This window comes from Pinus tabuliformis, chromosome 3_2 (assembly GCF_031772625.1).
Source record: "Pinus tabuliformis cultivar Carrire ecotype Pingquan chromosome 3_2, CPIR1, whole genome shotgun sequence".
In the NCBI taxonomy this organism is placed as follows: domain Eukaryota; kingdom Viridiplantae; phylum Streptophyta; class Pinopsida; order Pinales; family Pinaceae; genus Pinus; species Pinus tabuliformis.
The window spans coordinates 245,719,457-245,736,620 of NC_142302.1; the positions used below are offsets into that span (position 1 = coordinate 245,719,457).

Sequence of the window (17,164 nt, forward strand, 5' to 3'; positions counted from 1 at the left end):
ATTGGAGGGAGTTTAAAAAGTTATTCTTAGAAAAGTTTTTGATGATAAAACTCTCGCCATGTTACTTAAATAGCTAAAAAACATTAAGGTGGGGGGTAGATAAAAGGTTAAATATTTTAATCATATATTTACACCTATTTTGAATAACTTCCCCATTATTATACAACCTCACAATTCCATTACTAAAGATGATTATACTGCTTCCTTTCCCACTAATATTTCCATTTTTGTTAAGTGTGCTACAAAATAAACTTTGGTTCTTAATTTTGCAGAAGAAATTGTTGTTGAAAAGGACTTAAGGTCTGTTGGGGTCATTGCTAATCAGGAAGACTCAAAGGACTCCAAAGACACTAGTAAAAAGTCACAATCCTCTTCTAATAAAACTAAAGTCAAAGATCCATTTCACATGGAAATATTGACTAAATCCTTGAATTTTTTAACCAATGATTATTTGAAATCAAAAGGAAGTCAAGTGAGACTTCTACTAGTAATAAATGTTTTAAGTTGTAGATTAATAAGAGCATCAATTAATTGGCCAAGTATGCATAGCGCTGTAATGTTGTATTCAATGTTGAGAAATTGGGCATGGAAAGCTCTATAATTTTCATCAAGAAGCACATTTAGATAATGTTAGACTCCGTCTCATGACAGTGTGCGATTGATTCTTCTTCAAAACAGGGTTTTGAAGAAGAAATCATTTAAATGTTGCTTTTTAGATTATGTAATTTGTTCTTCAGCTCTTCAACTGGCAGCGACTTCAAGCTCCTACCTCTGTAAAAGCACAAAGAAAACAAAGCATACATCAGACTCTACTGTTGATGAATTTGGTCAGGTTTTATCTTCATATGGTTTCAACTATCATGGCACAGAGGTTCTCTACAGTGGCACCCTTGGTACAGAGCTTACTTGTGAAATATTCATTGGTCCAGTTTACTATCAACGACTTCGTCATATGGTTTCAGATAAATTTCAGGACAATGTCTTTGTGCAATTATTTTGCTCCATCTAGTATCGTGTTGTGAAACAGAATGCTGACGATGCATTTTATGAGCTGCAAAATCCTCAAGAACAAATTCAAGCTTATGTGTTTGATGTGGTTCGAGCAAATGTTCCAAAGATGAATTTGGATGAATTATTTGAGCAAAAGGGCGATGTTGCCAAAGTTGTGTTAGAAGAGCTTGAAAAAGCAATGGGGTCATATGGGTATAACATACAACAGATACTTGTGGTTGATATAGTTCCGGATCCTTCAGTACAGAAGGCAATGAATGAGATCAATGCAGCTCAACGACTTCAACTTGCAAGTGTGTTTAGAGGTGAAGCAGACAAAATACTACAAGTTAAAAGGGCGGAAGCTGATGCAGAGGCAAAATATCTTGCTGGTGTTGGGGTTGCACGACAGAGACAAGCTATCACAGATGGGCTACGAGAAAATGTGTTAGAATTTTCCCATAAAGTCCCCGGCACTTCTTCGAAGGATGTCATGGATTTAGTCATGATAACTCAGTACTTTGACACAATAAAAGATGTTGGGGCATCATCCAAGAACACGACTGTCTTCATTCCGCATGGTCCAGGGCATGTGAGAGACGTCAGTGAGCAAATAAGGAATGGACTTATGGAAGCATCAAGTGTTTCTCAGGATTTGCTTTAGAAAATTGCGAAGGATTTGATACTGTTTATGGTGCATGAAATTTGCTTGGTTCCTTTACTTTCTGTGTGAATCCGGTGTCAAATTTCCTTGCTGAAGATCGTTCTTTTGAGAAACGTTTTCCTCTTTTAAGCTATGGTCAAATTGAAGATAATACTTTGGAAAATTTGAATTTGGACTGCTCCTATCCCAGCATAAAAACTATAAAAAAATTCAAGTAGATCACCACCACCTCAGACTGTAATTCCAAAGACAGATCTAGATGCTGCAAAGTGTGATTTTTCCTTGGAAAATCTTACTATTAAAGAACTTCATGAAACTCTCAGGGCAACATTTGGGCGAGAAACCTCTGTTAAAGATAAACAGTGGCTGAAGCGGCGTCTTTCAATAGGGACAAATGTGAGTAAGAAGACAAATAAAAGAAAAGATAAATTCAAGGTCTGGGAAGAGTCTTGTTCAACAATTTCCCGATGATTCTGATAACGTACAGGTGATTAAGAGTGAAGTGATAGTGGATGGTTCTGTAGAGGCGGTAGCCAGGAAAAGACCTCTTGGCAGGGATTCTTCCACCACTTTGCTTACAGATTTTGTCCCCAAAACAGAGTTTGAATTGTCAAATGGTGAAGTTCCACTTGGAGAGGAGAACATAGCAGATGGGTAAAGGATACAACTCCCTTTGTGTGCATCTTTCTTGCTGAGTATTTCACTGGCCATAAACTCGTGGAGCGCTGGTCAATGTTCGATCGAATCGCAACCAGGCGTTTGTGGAATTTGCGGATTGGAATCAAGCTATTGCAATGGTTTCATATTATGTTTCATCGCCAGAATAGGCTCAGATATTTCCTTGTTTGGATTGATAAGAATTTAGATCCTTGGGGACCTCTTGTTTTAGCTCTAGTTTATATCCCATTGACAGTGCTAGCAGTTCCAGCATCCGTCCTCACAATTGGGGGTGAATACCTATTTGGGCTGCCAATTGGTTTCATCGCTGATTCCATTGGATCTACAATGGGTTGTACAGCTGCCTTCATCGTTGGAAAAACGATTGGAAGATCTTATGTAGCATCCAAGTTGAATGATTATCCACAATTCCAAGCTGTTTCTATAGCAACTCGAAGATCGGGGTTTAAGATTGTTTTTCTTCTACGGCTTGTACCATTACTTCCATTCAACGTGCTAAATTATCTATTGTCTGTGACTTCTATTGGCTTGGGTCAATACATGCTGGCTTCCTGGCTTGGTTTAATGACATCTGCGGTTCTTATCTTTTGGGTGGCAAAAATAGTCAAAGACCGAATGCCACAAAAACATCGAAATAGGAGTAAATGGTCTATTCCTGGCTTCAGTTCCGATTCAGAAAGGATATGCAGCTACATTTGTTGCCTCCACATTGATTATCATCGAACTTTATATGTAACGCTGCCCCTTTTCAAAACAGATGGATAGGCAATTGCGCATACAGTGCTAGAACATCTTGCCCATGAAACTGGATGTCTTGGCTTGTTTTCCCCTCACTATCACCACCGCCACTTTCACGAATGATGCGGGCACCCCAATAACAAATATCTACAATGAAAAGGGTTTTCTCTTTAGATATGGAATCGGGTGATGTCAACCCCGCCAGGGCACTAAAACCGGTCCTCATTCACGCCACAAAGACATCAACCGTAACAGAAAAATAGGAACCAATTTCCTATTTCAAGACCTCAGAAATCAAAAAGATCTGCGCTCCATGTTTATTAGTCATCAGAGGATTTTTAGAGGGACATTGTATTATTTTAGAACAGAAGGCTGTTCTCTTTTCTAATTTATTGTAATTGCAGTTCAAACAGCACCCTGATTGTTGGGTCGTTCTGTTGTTTTTGTTTTAGAATAGTTTATAAAAATAATTATTTGTAAAAGTGAAAGGAGGAGAGAGGGGAGAGTTCTGAGTGCTGAGAGCTGGTGAAGAACAAAGCTTTCAATGTACAGTTTTTGGCAGGGATTTCTAATGAAATTACACAGCTCTAACTTCTGAGATTCCTGTGGTATGATAATTTAGCATAAGTTTTCCCTTGTTTCATATGTAATCTGTTATGTTTCATTTCACTACATGATCATTTCTAACTGAACAAATGAAGTGTTTAGGTAAGAATTCATGCCTGCCATGCTCTGCCTATAAGTTTGTTCATGTTTAATGTTTTCCTCTGTTTGACAAGGATTCATCTCCTATGCCCTTGTCAGCTCCTCACCAGTCTTGCCATCCCATTTAAAATCTAGATTTGATGCTAAATTTCTTGCCTACCTTGCCTCAGTCGATAACCTGTGTTGTTCATTATATTTCTCTGTTTCAAGCTGTGATTTTTCCCATGCAGCCCAGAAAAACCCCGTTATTTAAAACCCCAAATCAATCTTTCTAATCGGTTTAGTAGCCTAATATCAGTTTTACCCATTTGGGATCTACCGAGATTGACCGGAGAGAGCCTTCTCTTGCCCCATAGGGCTAGCTACGGGGCTGAATGGTTTGATGTTGCCTTGAGGTTTACCTTTCTCAGCCTGAGGTGAAATCTCAAGCGCTAACATACTGGCGACCATACTGGGGAGAACATTCAATTTGTTGATTGTCTTGTCCCAGTACATGCAATCAAGGTGCAGATCTGATGTTGATGGTGGACAACATTCAGATACTTATGCATGCTAAACCATTCACCTGGCGACTCCAACTCGATCCAGACATTCTAACGCTTGCTGATCTATTCATGCAATGGAAGGGTATGTGGCAAACCCTACCCTGTGTGAAGCTGTAGAAGAAATAAGAAAGCTGTTAGCAGATAATGAATTTGATGAAAATGTTTTCAATGCCTTGCTTCAATGGATGAAATCTACACGGTTCCCTGGATTCAAAACTAAAGTGTATGAGTTAATTGTTGAAAGAATCGAAAAGGAGATTCAGTGTCTCGATGAGCAGATTCAGCCATATGATTTCCAAGACCCTAAAAAGTTCTTGGAAATCCTTCCTCATTCGAGAAAAGATATCATAGAATTGCCTACAGTCGTTTACATTGACAGTGTGCAGCTGGAAGTATGCATCACAGAGTTGGGGCAGCCAACAGAGTCCGGCTTCCGTGATCCTATTGCAGCATACATGGACACATTTTTCAGTTTGATTGATAGATCAGGCTGTCTTGTACGTGATCAGGCTCAGTACGTGCATGAAGGGCTGCCAGCAACTGCATCTGTGACTTCGTGGCAGCATTCTCAAGCGGCTTCATTTTCAGGTTTACTTGAATGGTTAATTTGGCATTTTAGTGTTACCTGATCTAGTGTTTGTACAGCAAAGTAGGGTAGCTTTGTAAATAAATAAGCAGCCATAAGGGCAACATCTTGTTTTAGTTTGCTTGAAGATTGTTAAGTCATTTTTCAGTCATTTCAGTCTTGAGATCAAATCAGTTTGAGTTCAGTTTCAGCTGTGTTGATGATGACTCCATTGCCCAATGGGTAGAGGCAATGTCTGCTCTCCCAAAGTTCTACGGTTCTTGGCACCTCCAAGAAGCGGCAGCTGCCATCCCAAGTGGAGCCGATGTTAGACTCCGTCTCATGACAGTGTGCGATTGATTCTTCTTCAAAACAGGGTTTTGAAGAAGAAATCATTTAAATGTTGCTTTTTAGATTATGTAATTTGTTCTTCAGCGCTTCAACTGGCAGCGACTTCAAGCTCCTACCTCTGTAAAAGCACAAAGAAAACAAAGCATACATCAGACTCTACTGTTGATGAATTTTGTCAGTTTTTATCTTCATATGGTTTCAACTATCATGGCACAGAGGTTCTCTATAGTGGCACCCTTGGTACAGAGCTTACTTGTGAAATATTCATTGGTCCAGTTTACTATCAACGACTTCGTCATATGGTTTCAGATAAATTTCAGGACAATGTCTTTGTGCAATTATTTTGCTCCATCTAGTATCGTGTTGTGAAACAGAATGCTGACGATGCATTTTATGAGCTGCAAAATCCTCAAGAACAAATTCAAGCTTATGTGTTTGATGTGGTTCGAGCAAATGTTCCAAAGATGAATTTGGATGAATTATTTGAGCAAAAGGGCGATGTTGCCAAAGTTGTGTTAGAAGAGCTTGAAAAAGAAATGGGGTCATATGGGTATAGCATACAATAGATACTTGTGGTTGATATAGTTCCGGATCCTTCAGTACAGAAGGCAATGAATGAGATCAATGCAGCTCAACGACTTCAACTTGCAAGTGTGTTTAGAGGTGAAGCAGACAAAATACTACAAGTTAAAAGGGCGGAAGCTGATGCAGAGGCAAAATATCTTGCTGGTGTTGGGGTTACACGACAGAGACAAGCTATCACAGATGGGCTATGAGAAAATGTGTTAGAATTTTCCCATAAAGTCCCCGGCACTTCTTCGAAGGAAGTCATGGATTTAGTCATGATAACTCAGTACTTTGACACAATAAAAGATGTTGGGGCATCATCCAAGAACACGACTGTCTTCATTCTGCATGGTCCAGGGCATGTGAGAGACGTCAGTGAGCAAATAAGGAATGGACTTATGGAAGCATCAAGTGTTTCTCAGGATTTGCTTTAGAAAATTGCGAAGGATTTGATACTGTTTATGGTGCATGAAATTTGCTTGGTTCCTTTACTTTCTGTGTGAATCCGGTGTCAAATTTCCTTGCTGAAGATGGTTCTTTTGAGAAAAGTTTTCCTCTTTTAAGCTATGGTCAAATTGAAGATAATACTTTGGAAAATTTGAATTTGGACTGCTCCTATCCCAGCATAAAAACTAAAAAACAAAATTCAAGCAGATCACCACCACCTCAGACTGTAATTCCAAAGACAGATCCAGATGCTGCAAAGTGTGATTTTTCCTTGGACAATCTTACTATTAAAGAACTTCATGAAACTTTCAAGGCAACATTTGGGCGAGAAACCTCTGTTAAAGATAAACAGTGGCTGAAGCAGCGTATTTCAATAGGGACAAATGTGAGTAAGAAGACAAATAAAAGAAAAGATAAATTCAAGGTCTGGGAAGAGTCTTGTTCAACAATTTCCCGATGATTCTGATAACGTACAGGTGATTAAGAGTGAAGTGATAGTGGATGGTTCTGTAGAGGCGGTAGCCAGGAAAAGACCTCTTGGCAGGGATTCTTCCACCACTTTGCTTACAGATTTTGTCCCCAAAACAGAGTTTGAATTGTCAAATGATGAAGTTCCACTTGGAGAGGAGAACAGAGCGGATGGGTAAAGGATACAACTCCCTTTGTGTGCATCTTTCTTGCTGAGTATTTCACTGGCCATAAACTCGTGGAGCGTTGGTCAATGTTCGATCGAATCGCAACCAGGCGTTTGTGGAATTTGCAGATTGGAATCAAGCTATTGCAATGGTTTCATATTATGTTTCATCGCCAGAATAGGCTCAGATATTTCCTTGTTTGGATTGATAAGAATTTAGATCCTTGGGGACCTCTTGTTTTAGCTCTAGTTTATATCCCATTGACAGTGCTAGCAGTTCTAGCATCCGTCCTCACAATTGGGGGTGAATACCTATTTGGGCTGCCAATTGGTTTCATAGCTGATTCCATTGGATCTACAATGGGTTGTACAGCTGCCTTCATCGTTGGAAAAATGATTGGAAGATCTTATGTAGCATCCAAGTTGAATGATTATCCACAATTCCAAGCTGTTTCTATAGCAACTCGAAGATCGGGGTTTAAGATTGTTTTTCTTCTACGGCTTGTACCATTACTTCCATTCAACGTGCTAAATTATCTGCTGTCTGTGACTTCTATTGGCTTGGGTCAATACATGCTGGCTTCCTGGCTTGGTTTAATGACATCTGCGGTTCTTATCTTTTGGGTGGCAAAAATAGTCAAAGACCGAATGCCACAGAAACATCGAAATAGGAGTAAACGGTCTATTCCTGGCTTCAGTTCCGATTCAGAAAGGATATGCAGCTACAGTTGTTGCCTCCACATTGATTATCATCGAACTTTATATGTAACGCTGCCCCTTTTCAAAACAGATGGACAGGCAATTGCGCATACAGTGCTAGAACATCTTGCCCATGAAACTGGATGTCTTGGCTTGTTTTCCCCTCACTATCACCACCGCCACTTTCACGAATGATGCAGGCGCCCCAATAACAGATATCTACAATGAAAAGGGTTTTCTCTTTAGATATGGAATCGGGTGATGTCAACCCCGCCAGGGCACTAAAACCGGTCCTCATTCACGCCACAAAGACATCAACCGTAACAGAAAAATAGGAACCAATTTCCTATTTCAAGACCTCAGAAATCAAAAAGATTTGCGCTCCATGTTTATTAGTCATCAGAGGATTTTTAGATGGACATTGTATTATTTTAGAATAGAAGGCTGTTCTCTTTTCTAATTTATTGTAATTGTAGTTCAAACAGCACCCTGATTGTTGGGTCGTTCTGTTGTTTTTGTTTTAGAATAGTTTATAAAAATAATTATTTGTAAAAGTGAAAGGAGGAGAGAGGGGAGAGTTCTGAGTGCTGAGAGCTGGTGAAGAACAAAGCTTTCAATGTACAGTTTTTGGCATGGATTTCTAATGAAATTGCACAGCTCTGACTTCTGAGATTCCTGTGGTATGATAATTTAGCATAAGTTTTCCCTTGTTTCATATGTAATCTGTTATGTTTCATTTCACTACATGATCATTTCTAACTGAACAAATGAAGTGTTTAGGTAAGAATTCATGCCTGCCATGCTCTGCCTATAAGTTTTTTCATGTTTAATGTTTTCCTCTGTTTGACAAGGATTCATCTCCTATGCCCTTGTGAGCTCCTCACCAGTCTTGCCATCCCATTTAAAATCTAGATTTGATGCTAAATTTCTTGCCTACCTTGCCTCAGTCGATAACCTGTGTTGTTCATTATATTTCTCTATTTCAAGCTGTTATTTTGCCCATGCAGCCCAGAAAAAACCCGTTATTTAAAACCCCAAATCAATCTTTCTAATCAGTTTACTAGCCTCATATCAGTGTTACCCGTTTGGTCATCTCATCAATTGAAGATCTACCGAGATTGACCGGAGAGAGCCTTCTCCTGCCCCATAGGGCTAGCTATGGGGCTGAATGGTTTGATGTTGCCTTGAGGTTTACCTTTCTCAGCCTGAGGTGAAATCTCAAGCGCTAACAGATAACACATTCCATAAATGGAAACAGAACATGAATGCTATAGCTTCCAATGTTATAGAAATATTGTCAACATAATAGAATTTAGAGAAGACTCAAGAGACTAATGAACCAACCTCAATAGAGGAAAACAAAAATGTTTGTTATTTAATTTTCACATTTGATCTTATCTTGAACAATGGTAAGTGCTAGTGATCCCCCAGTGGGTGAAGCTCCTCTAAACAATCATATAAGTAATACAAATTGAGGAGAAAAGGATCATTTCCTAATAAAGATGTGACAAAGAAACTATTGAGAAAGGTTTTGCCTCCTAGTAATCATGCTCAGGGAACTTAGAACAAACCCGGAAGTGCACAACCTCAAAAGAATTCTTTTGGAAATAAAAAGAACAAGTATGTCACTCCTGAGGTAATGAACAAAGTCACACCACCTACCACTTCATCACACCCTATCCATAATGAAGACATACATTATAATGTTCTTGAAGACATGAAAGAAAATTGTGCTAATACTTCCATATTTGAGCTAACAAAGTTGTCAGGGCAACGTGAGATGATCATCCAATCATTTTTGTCTCAGCCTCCGTCAGGTAGAATGGTTTCTGCTTCGTAAGCCTTGTCCAATAAGTTTCCTACCATTCTTGAATTGGTCGTTAATGTAGCTAATGTTAATTCTATATCGACTTGCCCCCTTTTATTTTAAATTTTGAGATTTTCAATTATATCTCCATAATTTCCTGGTCAATTTTGGTGCATATGAGAATGTCATTCCTTTATCTATTTCAAAGAAAATCAATGTTAAATGGGAAAATAATGATGCCAAATCATACAATTAGATAGATCTTTAATGTAGAAAATCGGTGAGCTTAACAATGTTGTAATTCATTTATCAATAGATCATAGAGTTCACCAATGTAACAATATTTTCATTGTGGACATTCAAGAAGATTATGGGTTTCTTTTAAGTAGAAACTAGTCTAACATGTTTGAAGGATACTTTGCTATTGACTCGTCACATTTGTGGCTTCCTTATAAGGGCAATAATAATTAGATTTGAGTTAAGAGTGAACCTTTCATGAAGTATACCATCACAATGCTTGAAGCCCCTAATGAGCCTATTATCTATGCCCAAGTAATTTTTGGAAATCATTTTTTAGAAGTTGATAATGTATGTTATCTTGCATAGCCATCTCATCCCCTGTACCACTAGATACATAGTTGGAACTCCTTCCTTGCAATCCAACTGGTGCTAATGACTTTTGTAACATAGATGTAAATAGTAATAGTGTATGAACTAGCCTTGTTGCTAATAAAATTTGGACTTTATGTTTTGATGGTTCGAAAAAATAGGAGGGTTCTAGAGATGGTTGCATTTTGATTGACCTGCAAAAGAACAGGTATTTAATCTCATGTCAATTGGAATTTTAGTGCACAAATAAGGTTGCTAAATACGAAGAACTCATTTTGGATTAAACAAATCCATAGACCTCAAGGTAAAGGTGTTAAACGTAATAGGTGGCTCAAATATTGTTAAACGTTAGGTACAAAATACTATTAATTGTGTGTCACCTAATCTAAAAAAATAGCAGCAAGAGGTATGTCATCTTATTTCTTTCTTTCAAGATTTTGATATCAATTATGTTCTTAATATTCACAATGTAGTCGTAGACACATTAACTAACATTGTTGTTAGGTTATCACCTCTTAGAGATGGTTTTATATTGATATTATTTATAATCCATATGTACCTAATAATGTTTCTATTTTTCATATTTTTAATGATGACTAGCAGATACTAGATTCTATGGTCAATGCTGACATTTTTAAAGATGCAGCAATAGATGAAGATGAGCAAGAAAGGACTTTGCAGAAACTATCTTAGGCACATAAGGTAACCCCATTCCTAAGGGTGTTGTATCTTTAAAGAAGCTTTATGACCTACACGAACTGCTTTAAGGGGTCAACCAATGCTAAGACCCACAGTTCCACACTTTCGCATGAAAAAGTTAATTTGGGTACCAAAGAATATCTGAAATATGTGAATCTCAGTACATGTTGTTATCTCCAAGAGAAACAAGATTTTGTTTGTCTTTTCAAACAGTACTGAGATGTGTTGACATGGACCTATGATATTTAAAAACATAAGATACGTGAATTATTCAACATGTGATACCCATTAAGGAGGGGGAAAATCCATTTCAGCAAAAGTTAAGGAAAGTTCATCCTACACTTGAACCCCTTATTCAAAAAGAACTAAGGAAATTGTTGGATGCTCGGATCATATTCAAAGTTCATGATTCTACCCCAGTCTCAAATTTGGTTCTTGTTAGAAAGAAGTCCAAAGAGATATGCTTATGTGTTTATTTCCTTAACCTGAACCAGGCTTCAAATAAATATAACTATCCCATGCCATCTATGGAGCAGATACTCCAAATGGTATCTAGGTAAGAGATGTTCTTGTTATTAGATGGATTTTTTTGGATAAAACCAAGTTCTAGTAGCAAAACCTGACAGGTTAAAAACAACATTCATGACTAAATGGGGCACATTCACATTTTGGAAGATGCCATTTGGAATCATAAATTCTACTGCTACTTTTCAGTGGGCTATGGACATCACATTCCATGTTTTGATTGCACAAAGTGTGGTCCCATACTTGGATGATGTTATAATATTTTCGAAGAAAAGATCTGATCACTTTTGTCATCTAAGGAAAATCTTTGAGCGATGTAAAAATTATGGTATGTTTTTAAATCCTAGGAAGAGAAACTTATAAGTGTCTGAGGGAAACCTCTTGGGATAAATTATAGCTAAGAGTGGAATTAAAGTGGACCTGAAGCGGGTCAAGGCTATTGCTCATATTCCCTTCCCCGTGAATAAGAAATCTATGTAATCCTTCTTGGGGAAAATCAACTTTCTCTAGAAGTTCATCTAAGATTATGCACAGATTGTTAAGCCATTGCAATGGATGATCAAGAAGGACGAAATCTACAAGTGGGAACAAAGGGAGAAATATTCCTTCACCTGGATTAAAAAAGGTGATTGCCAATTCTCGAACATTATACAATCTTGATTTTAATAAAGATTTTTTGTTATATAATTTTTTTTTGACACATATCTTGGAGTTTTTCTCACTTAGAAGGACAAAGAAGGAAACGAGAAACCCATATCTTTTATGAGTGTTGGATTACAGGGATCTGAATTGAATTATCCCACCATCAATAAGAAAGTATGTCGTGTACAAGATGGTGAAGCACTTTAGGCCTTATGTCTTGAAAAGCCATGTCATCATCTTTTTGCCTCACCTAGTGGTTAGATTGTTCTTTGTGCAACAAGAGTTGGGTGAGAGGAGGGCGAGCTGGATGACAAGCCTTCAAGAGTATGATCTAGAATTCAATCCAGTTCATACAATTAAAGGCTATGGTATATGTCGACTTGCAACATAAGCATTCAATTCTCTAGGAGAAGATTCTTCTGGAGGGGAACAAGAAATTGAAATGTATAACATTGAGCAAGTTACCCTTACAAATGCAGCCACATCTTGGTACAATGATGTATGTCAATATATAGAGAACAACACCTTTCTCTCACACTTATTAGTGAAACAGAAAAGGGTGATTCGACTTAAATGTCTTTCACATCAACTTGTACAAGGTGTGCTTTTTCAGAAGCATCACAATGGTGTCCTACTCAGATGCTTGGAAGCAAAATATTTGGAAAGGGTATTGAAAGACCTTCATGATGGGCCAACTAGTGGGCACTATGCAGGTGACACTACTTCTATAAATTCATGTAGGTTGGTTATTATTAGCCCACATTATTTAAGGATGCACACACCTATGCCCATAAGTTTCATGTATGTCAAAGACGTGTTGGTCTAGATAAGAAGTTAGTTTCCCCATTGCAGCCCATTGTTGTTGAAGATCCTTTTTAACAATGGGGATTGGATTTTATAAGAGAATATTTTCCTCATTCATCAAAGCAACACAAATATATATTAACTTCCATAGATTACTTTACATGGTGGACTGAAGTAGTTCCAATGAAACAATTAATAAGCAGGAAGTCATTCAGTTTCTCAAGCATAATATTATTACCAAGTTTAGCATTCCCACATCACTTGTATTCAATAATGAAACTTACTTTCCATCGCTAAAAATTTATGATTTTTCATTAGAGAATAACATTGTTTTAAATCACTCATCTAATTACTACCCTTAGGGAAATGATCTAGCTAATTCTAATAATAAGAATTTAATTCACATCATCAAGAAAATTTTTAACTTTGAGTAAAGGAACCGGCATAATGCATTAATGGATTCTTTGTGGGATGATTGTGTCACACCAAAGCCCTCTCTGAAGACCTCTCCTTAATTCCTTGTGTATGGAAAGGAATTTATCCTTCCTCTAAACATATACCTCTGGCTCTTCAAATTTCTCAAGAATCCTGAGCTAAATCATGTCTTGTTAAGATCAAGATAGACACCCTTCTTAAGTTAGAGGAAGAAAGGTGAAACAAAAGTAAGGTTTGACATACATCACAAACATATAAAGTCTTGGTTTAACAAGAAATATGTGGGGAACAAAGTGTTCGGTGTGGGAGACCTAGAATTGAAATGGGATTAATCCCATGAAGAGAAACGTAAACACACCAAATTTCAGAACCCTGTGGATCAAAACCTTTGTTTTTCATGACAAGCTTGGCCACCATACTTATCATCTCTAATCCTTAAATGATAAAATGGAACCCCTTCTTGTTAATGGGCAAGATCTCAAGCATTATTTTCAATAACAACCTAGGGTTGTCATTCTACCTATGTACATATTTCTTTGCTTGTCCATTTTGTTTATTTTGTTTGGTTCATGTCATGCTTTGTCCTTTCCTTCATGTTTTTTTGTTGATCTATGTAAATAAGCTTTGCGTGAAAGTGTTTTGTTTGGTTCTAACAAACGTGGAAAATTTTTTAAAGGGCTTTGTGATACCTAACAACACTTGGTTAACTTTCAGTCCCTCTTCTTTGCTTGGTTAACTTGTGCTTTGTCCTAGCTTAGTCATTATGTTGCATGAGAAACAAGATAGACTAGGATATTTTGGGATTGATTTCATATTTTCATGAGTGAACTATATTGGTAGGTGTTATCATTGTGACATGATAAGGTGATGCTAAAGGAGGATACCAAGGATTTGTTACAAGAAGTCACTTGTGAAGATGAAGAACTAAAGATATCATCAAGCGAAGAGATAAAGGAACAGTAGATCATTGTAGAAGAAAGAAAATAAAACTCACATGAAAAACTCCATATCCTAACCAACCTCTTGGAGAATGAAGTTGAAGAATAAGTAATACCTATAATGAAGATGTAAAGATATCAATAAGGATAAAAGATTGGAATTGATACACTACAATGAAGATCCATGTCATCATTGCCAAGTCATGGTTTCTCAAAGTTTCACCATGAAATTCATATGTGTCATTGCATTTTTCCACAAATTTGTGGAAATTTAATATTGTATTTTTCAAAAAATAAGAAAATGTCAAATGTGTGGAAGCCCAAGGGTCACACATAGAATATGAAGAGTCATGTAGAAGCTCAAAGGTCTCATAAGAATTTGAAAAGTCACATGGGAGCTAAAGAGTCATGAGGGAAACCCAAGAGTCACAAGGGAGGAGGAGAGTCACCTAACTTTTTATATATACATCCTCATAGCTCAAGAAAAGGGCTTTTCACCTCAGCTACTCAAGCTAGGGATTGGAGAGAAGATTAGTCTTTTGATAAACAAGTAGTTGCTTTAATGTTCCACTATTGGAACTAGTGTCGTATCATTGTAATCGTGTATCTTAGGATTTCCACTTTATAATTTGAAGCTCTTGGATATGGCACACTTTCATGCATATGTCGTGAATGATTGTAAGACTATTATTTCATATTTTTTGGTGTGTATTTATGTTTCTACATACTAATGAAAATAAACTATTATGTTGGCTTTAGTATGCATCTTAGAATTGTTTGTCTCTTGCTTTCATGATTTTTGTTTCTTTGTGAACTATTTCAAAAGATAACTAACGATTCTTTCACATATATGCGTGTGTCTTTATTAGGATAGTATAATTAATTTTCTCTTAAAGACTCACTTTCTCTTCCTCTTTGTGAAAGAAACTTCATACACTTTGAAATTGAATACATCACAAGGCTAACTTACTTGCTTGTCCTGAAAGTATACGCATTTCTCTTATGTCATTATTGCAGCCAAGGAAAATCATTAAGAATATGGTATTCAGATCTATTTCCTGAATGGAGCTCCTACTCTAAACGATGTGAAGTCTAATTGGGACTTCATATTAGGAGACACCCTCATTGTTGCTAAAATCTAGCATTGTAAAAAAAAAGATAAGTCTGACATGTGCATTTGCAATATGCGTGGCTTGGGGGATCATTCCTTCGAATATTTCCCCAATATTATTGAAAATATTTTGATTAAAAGAACTGTGAATCTACTACAAATTGTTCCAAAACAAGATATATTGAATTTGAAGAACGTTCATTTTGTTAAGAGGTTGGGCAGTGGAAGAGATAATAGTAGTCACAATCAAAAAATTATTCAACCAACAAAGAATGCAGTTAGACACCCAAATATGCAGGTACAAAATGACAAAATGACAAGATTAGTTGAATTATTTTCTAAGGAAGTTGACTCACAAAAAATAACGAAGCATGTCCTATTAGAATAATTCTTTGAACTTTTAAGAGAAGAACAATTAGTTTGGCAGTTAGTAGAGCTTTTGAACATGCTAAAAGACTAGAATGAAAGTAGGGAGAAATGTAAAAATGTACAACAATTATCACAAGGAAAACAATTTGAAGATCATGATCCACATTTCGACCTAGAAATAAGTAGATATATGATAAAAGCATGTCATCATCGACTTTGGATCTCAAGTTAATATACTCCCCCAAGAAACATGGATTAACATGGGAAGACCTAATCTGCAAAAGACTACCAATTAACTTAAGCTTGTCAGTCAAAGATTTATTGAAACCATTAGGACATTAAGGCAAGTAAAAACTTCAATTATGGGCATCCTGACAACAATCGATTTTCAAGTCATTGATTTTAAGTTGATGGACTACCTGCATATCCTGCAATAGTCGATAGACCATGGGGATGGAGGATGAAATAAATTATATCATTAGAGAAAGACACAATTAAGATTAAAGTTAACTATAATAAAATTATTATTCCTTTGGACCCACATGAAGGAAAGACATGTGTTGAAGCTTGCAAAGAAGAATAAGAAACCGGAATGTTGTACCAAGTACTACATGAAGATCAGGATAACATGGAACCAAATGCTTTCAATGAAATTTTGACAGTTTCACCTCTCTCCATTGGTCAAAATTATGATACGGAGATCTATGAGTGGAAAGATGGGAACTATGAATCAAAAGCCAAAGAATGTTGAATGATTGAGGTAATTCCAATGATGAAAATCAGATCTTGTTATTATATAAAATCAATGTTTATTCTTAAAGAAAAAACTGGTGGAGAAACACTGTAACTGTTTCTGACTAATTTAATACAAGATTCCAAAAATATGATTCATTTTAAGGAATGAGCCTCACTTGTTAACCATGTTGAGCAATTCAAAAATTCTCTTAGTGAAAAAGGATGCAAAGTCGGGTGCAAACCTTTATGGGTCAAGCAGTAAGATGTTGGGACACCCACTCATCTCAACATCAAATGTGGATACCAAAATTACATATTTCATTGAACACTTTGGAAGTCAAAAGTTTTGTACAAAAGAAAACATATCCATCTTTAGCCCCAGATAGGACCTCATCCTTCACATACAAAATTGTGAGTCGAAATGGCGTAAGATTGGATACAGAGATGAGAGCGTCTAGTATCACATGTTTCTGAATACTTTGGACGACCTTCCCAAAAAGTGGTTAAAAATAGAAGAATCTTGAGGGAATTCTTCGCATTGGAAAGAGTTGAGAGAAAAATTCATTAAGGATTTTTAATTTAAACTAGAGGAACAAGAATTGAATGATGCCATTCAGAAAATAAAGGAATTTATAAAAGAAAAACCAACCCAAAAATCAGCAGTCAATATCTCATCGACATGTAATTACATGCCATGTACATTAGAACATAAAATGGCTAGCTAGTTAGAAATGGAAGAAGAACTTATCCTTGGCCAAAGCTTTTGTTGGAAGAAAGATCATCCAAAACATCATTAAAAAAAGAAATTAGTGTATAAACTTGAAATGAAAGAAATTGAAAATATAGAAGACCATATTTTCCACCTACATACCAAGAAATAAAAGTTAGGGACCAACGACTTGATGAG

At 36.7% G+C, this 17,164-nt stretch overlaps 1 protein-coding gene and 1 pseudogene across 1 annotated transcript; both read left to right on the forward strand.

The window, feature by feature from the left end:
- The first annotated feature begins 977 nt into the window (after nt 1-977).
- LOC149180604 (protein PPLZ12-like) lies at nt 978-1,689 on the forward strand. Its single transcript, XM_089416199.1, has one exon. It carries the CDS (start codon nt 1,118-1,120, stop codon nt 1,652-1,654), a length of 537 nt encoding a protein of 178 aa, XP_089272325.1. The 5' UTR covers nt 978-1,117; the 3' UTR covers nt 1,655-1,689.
- A 3,871-nt stretch (nt 1,690-5,560) lies between these two features.
- On the forward strand, nt 5,561-6,557 carry LOC149180605 (protein PPLZ12 pseudogene; annotated as a pseudogene).
- The last annotated feature ends 10,607 nt before the right edge of the window (nt 6,558-17,164 follow it).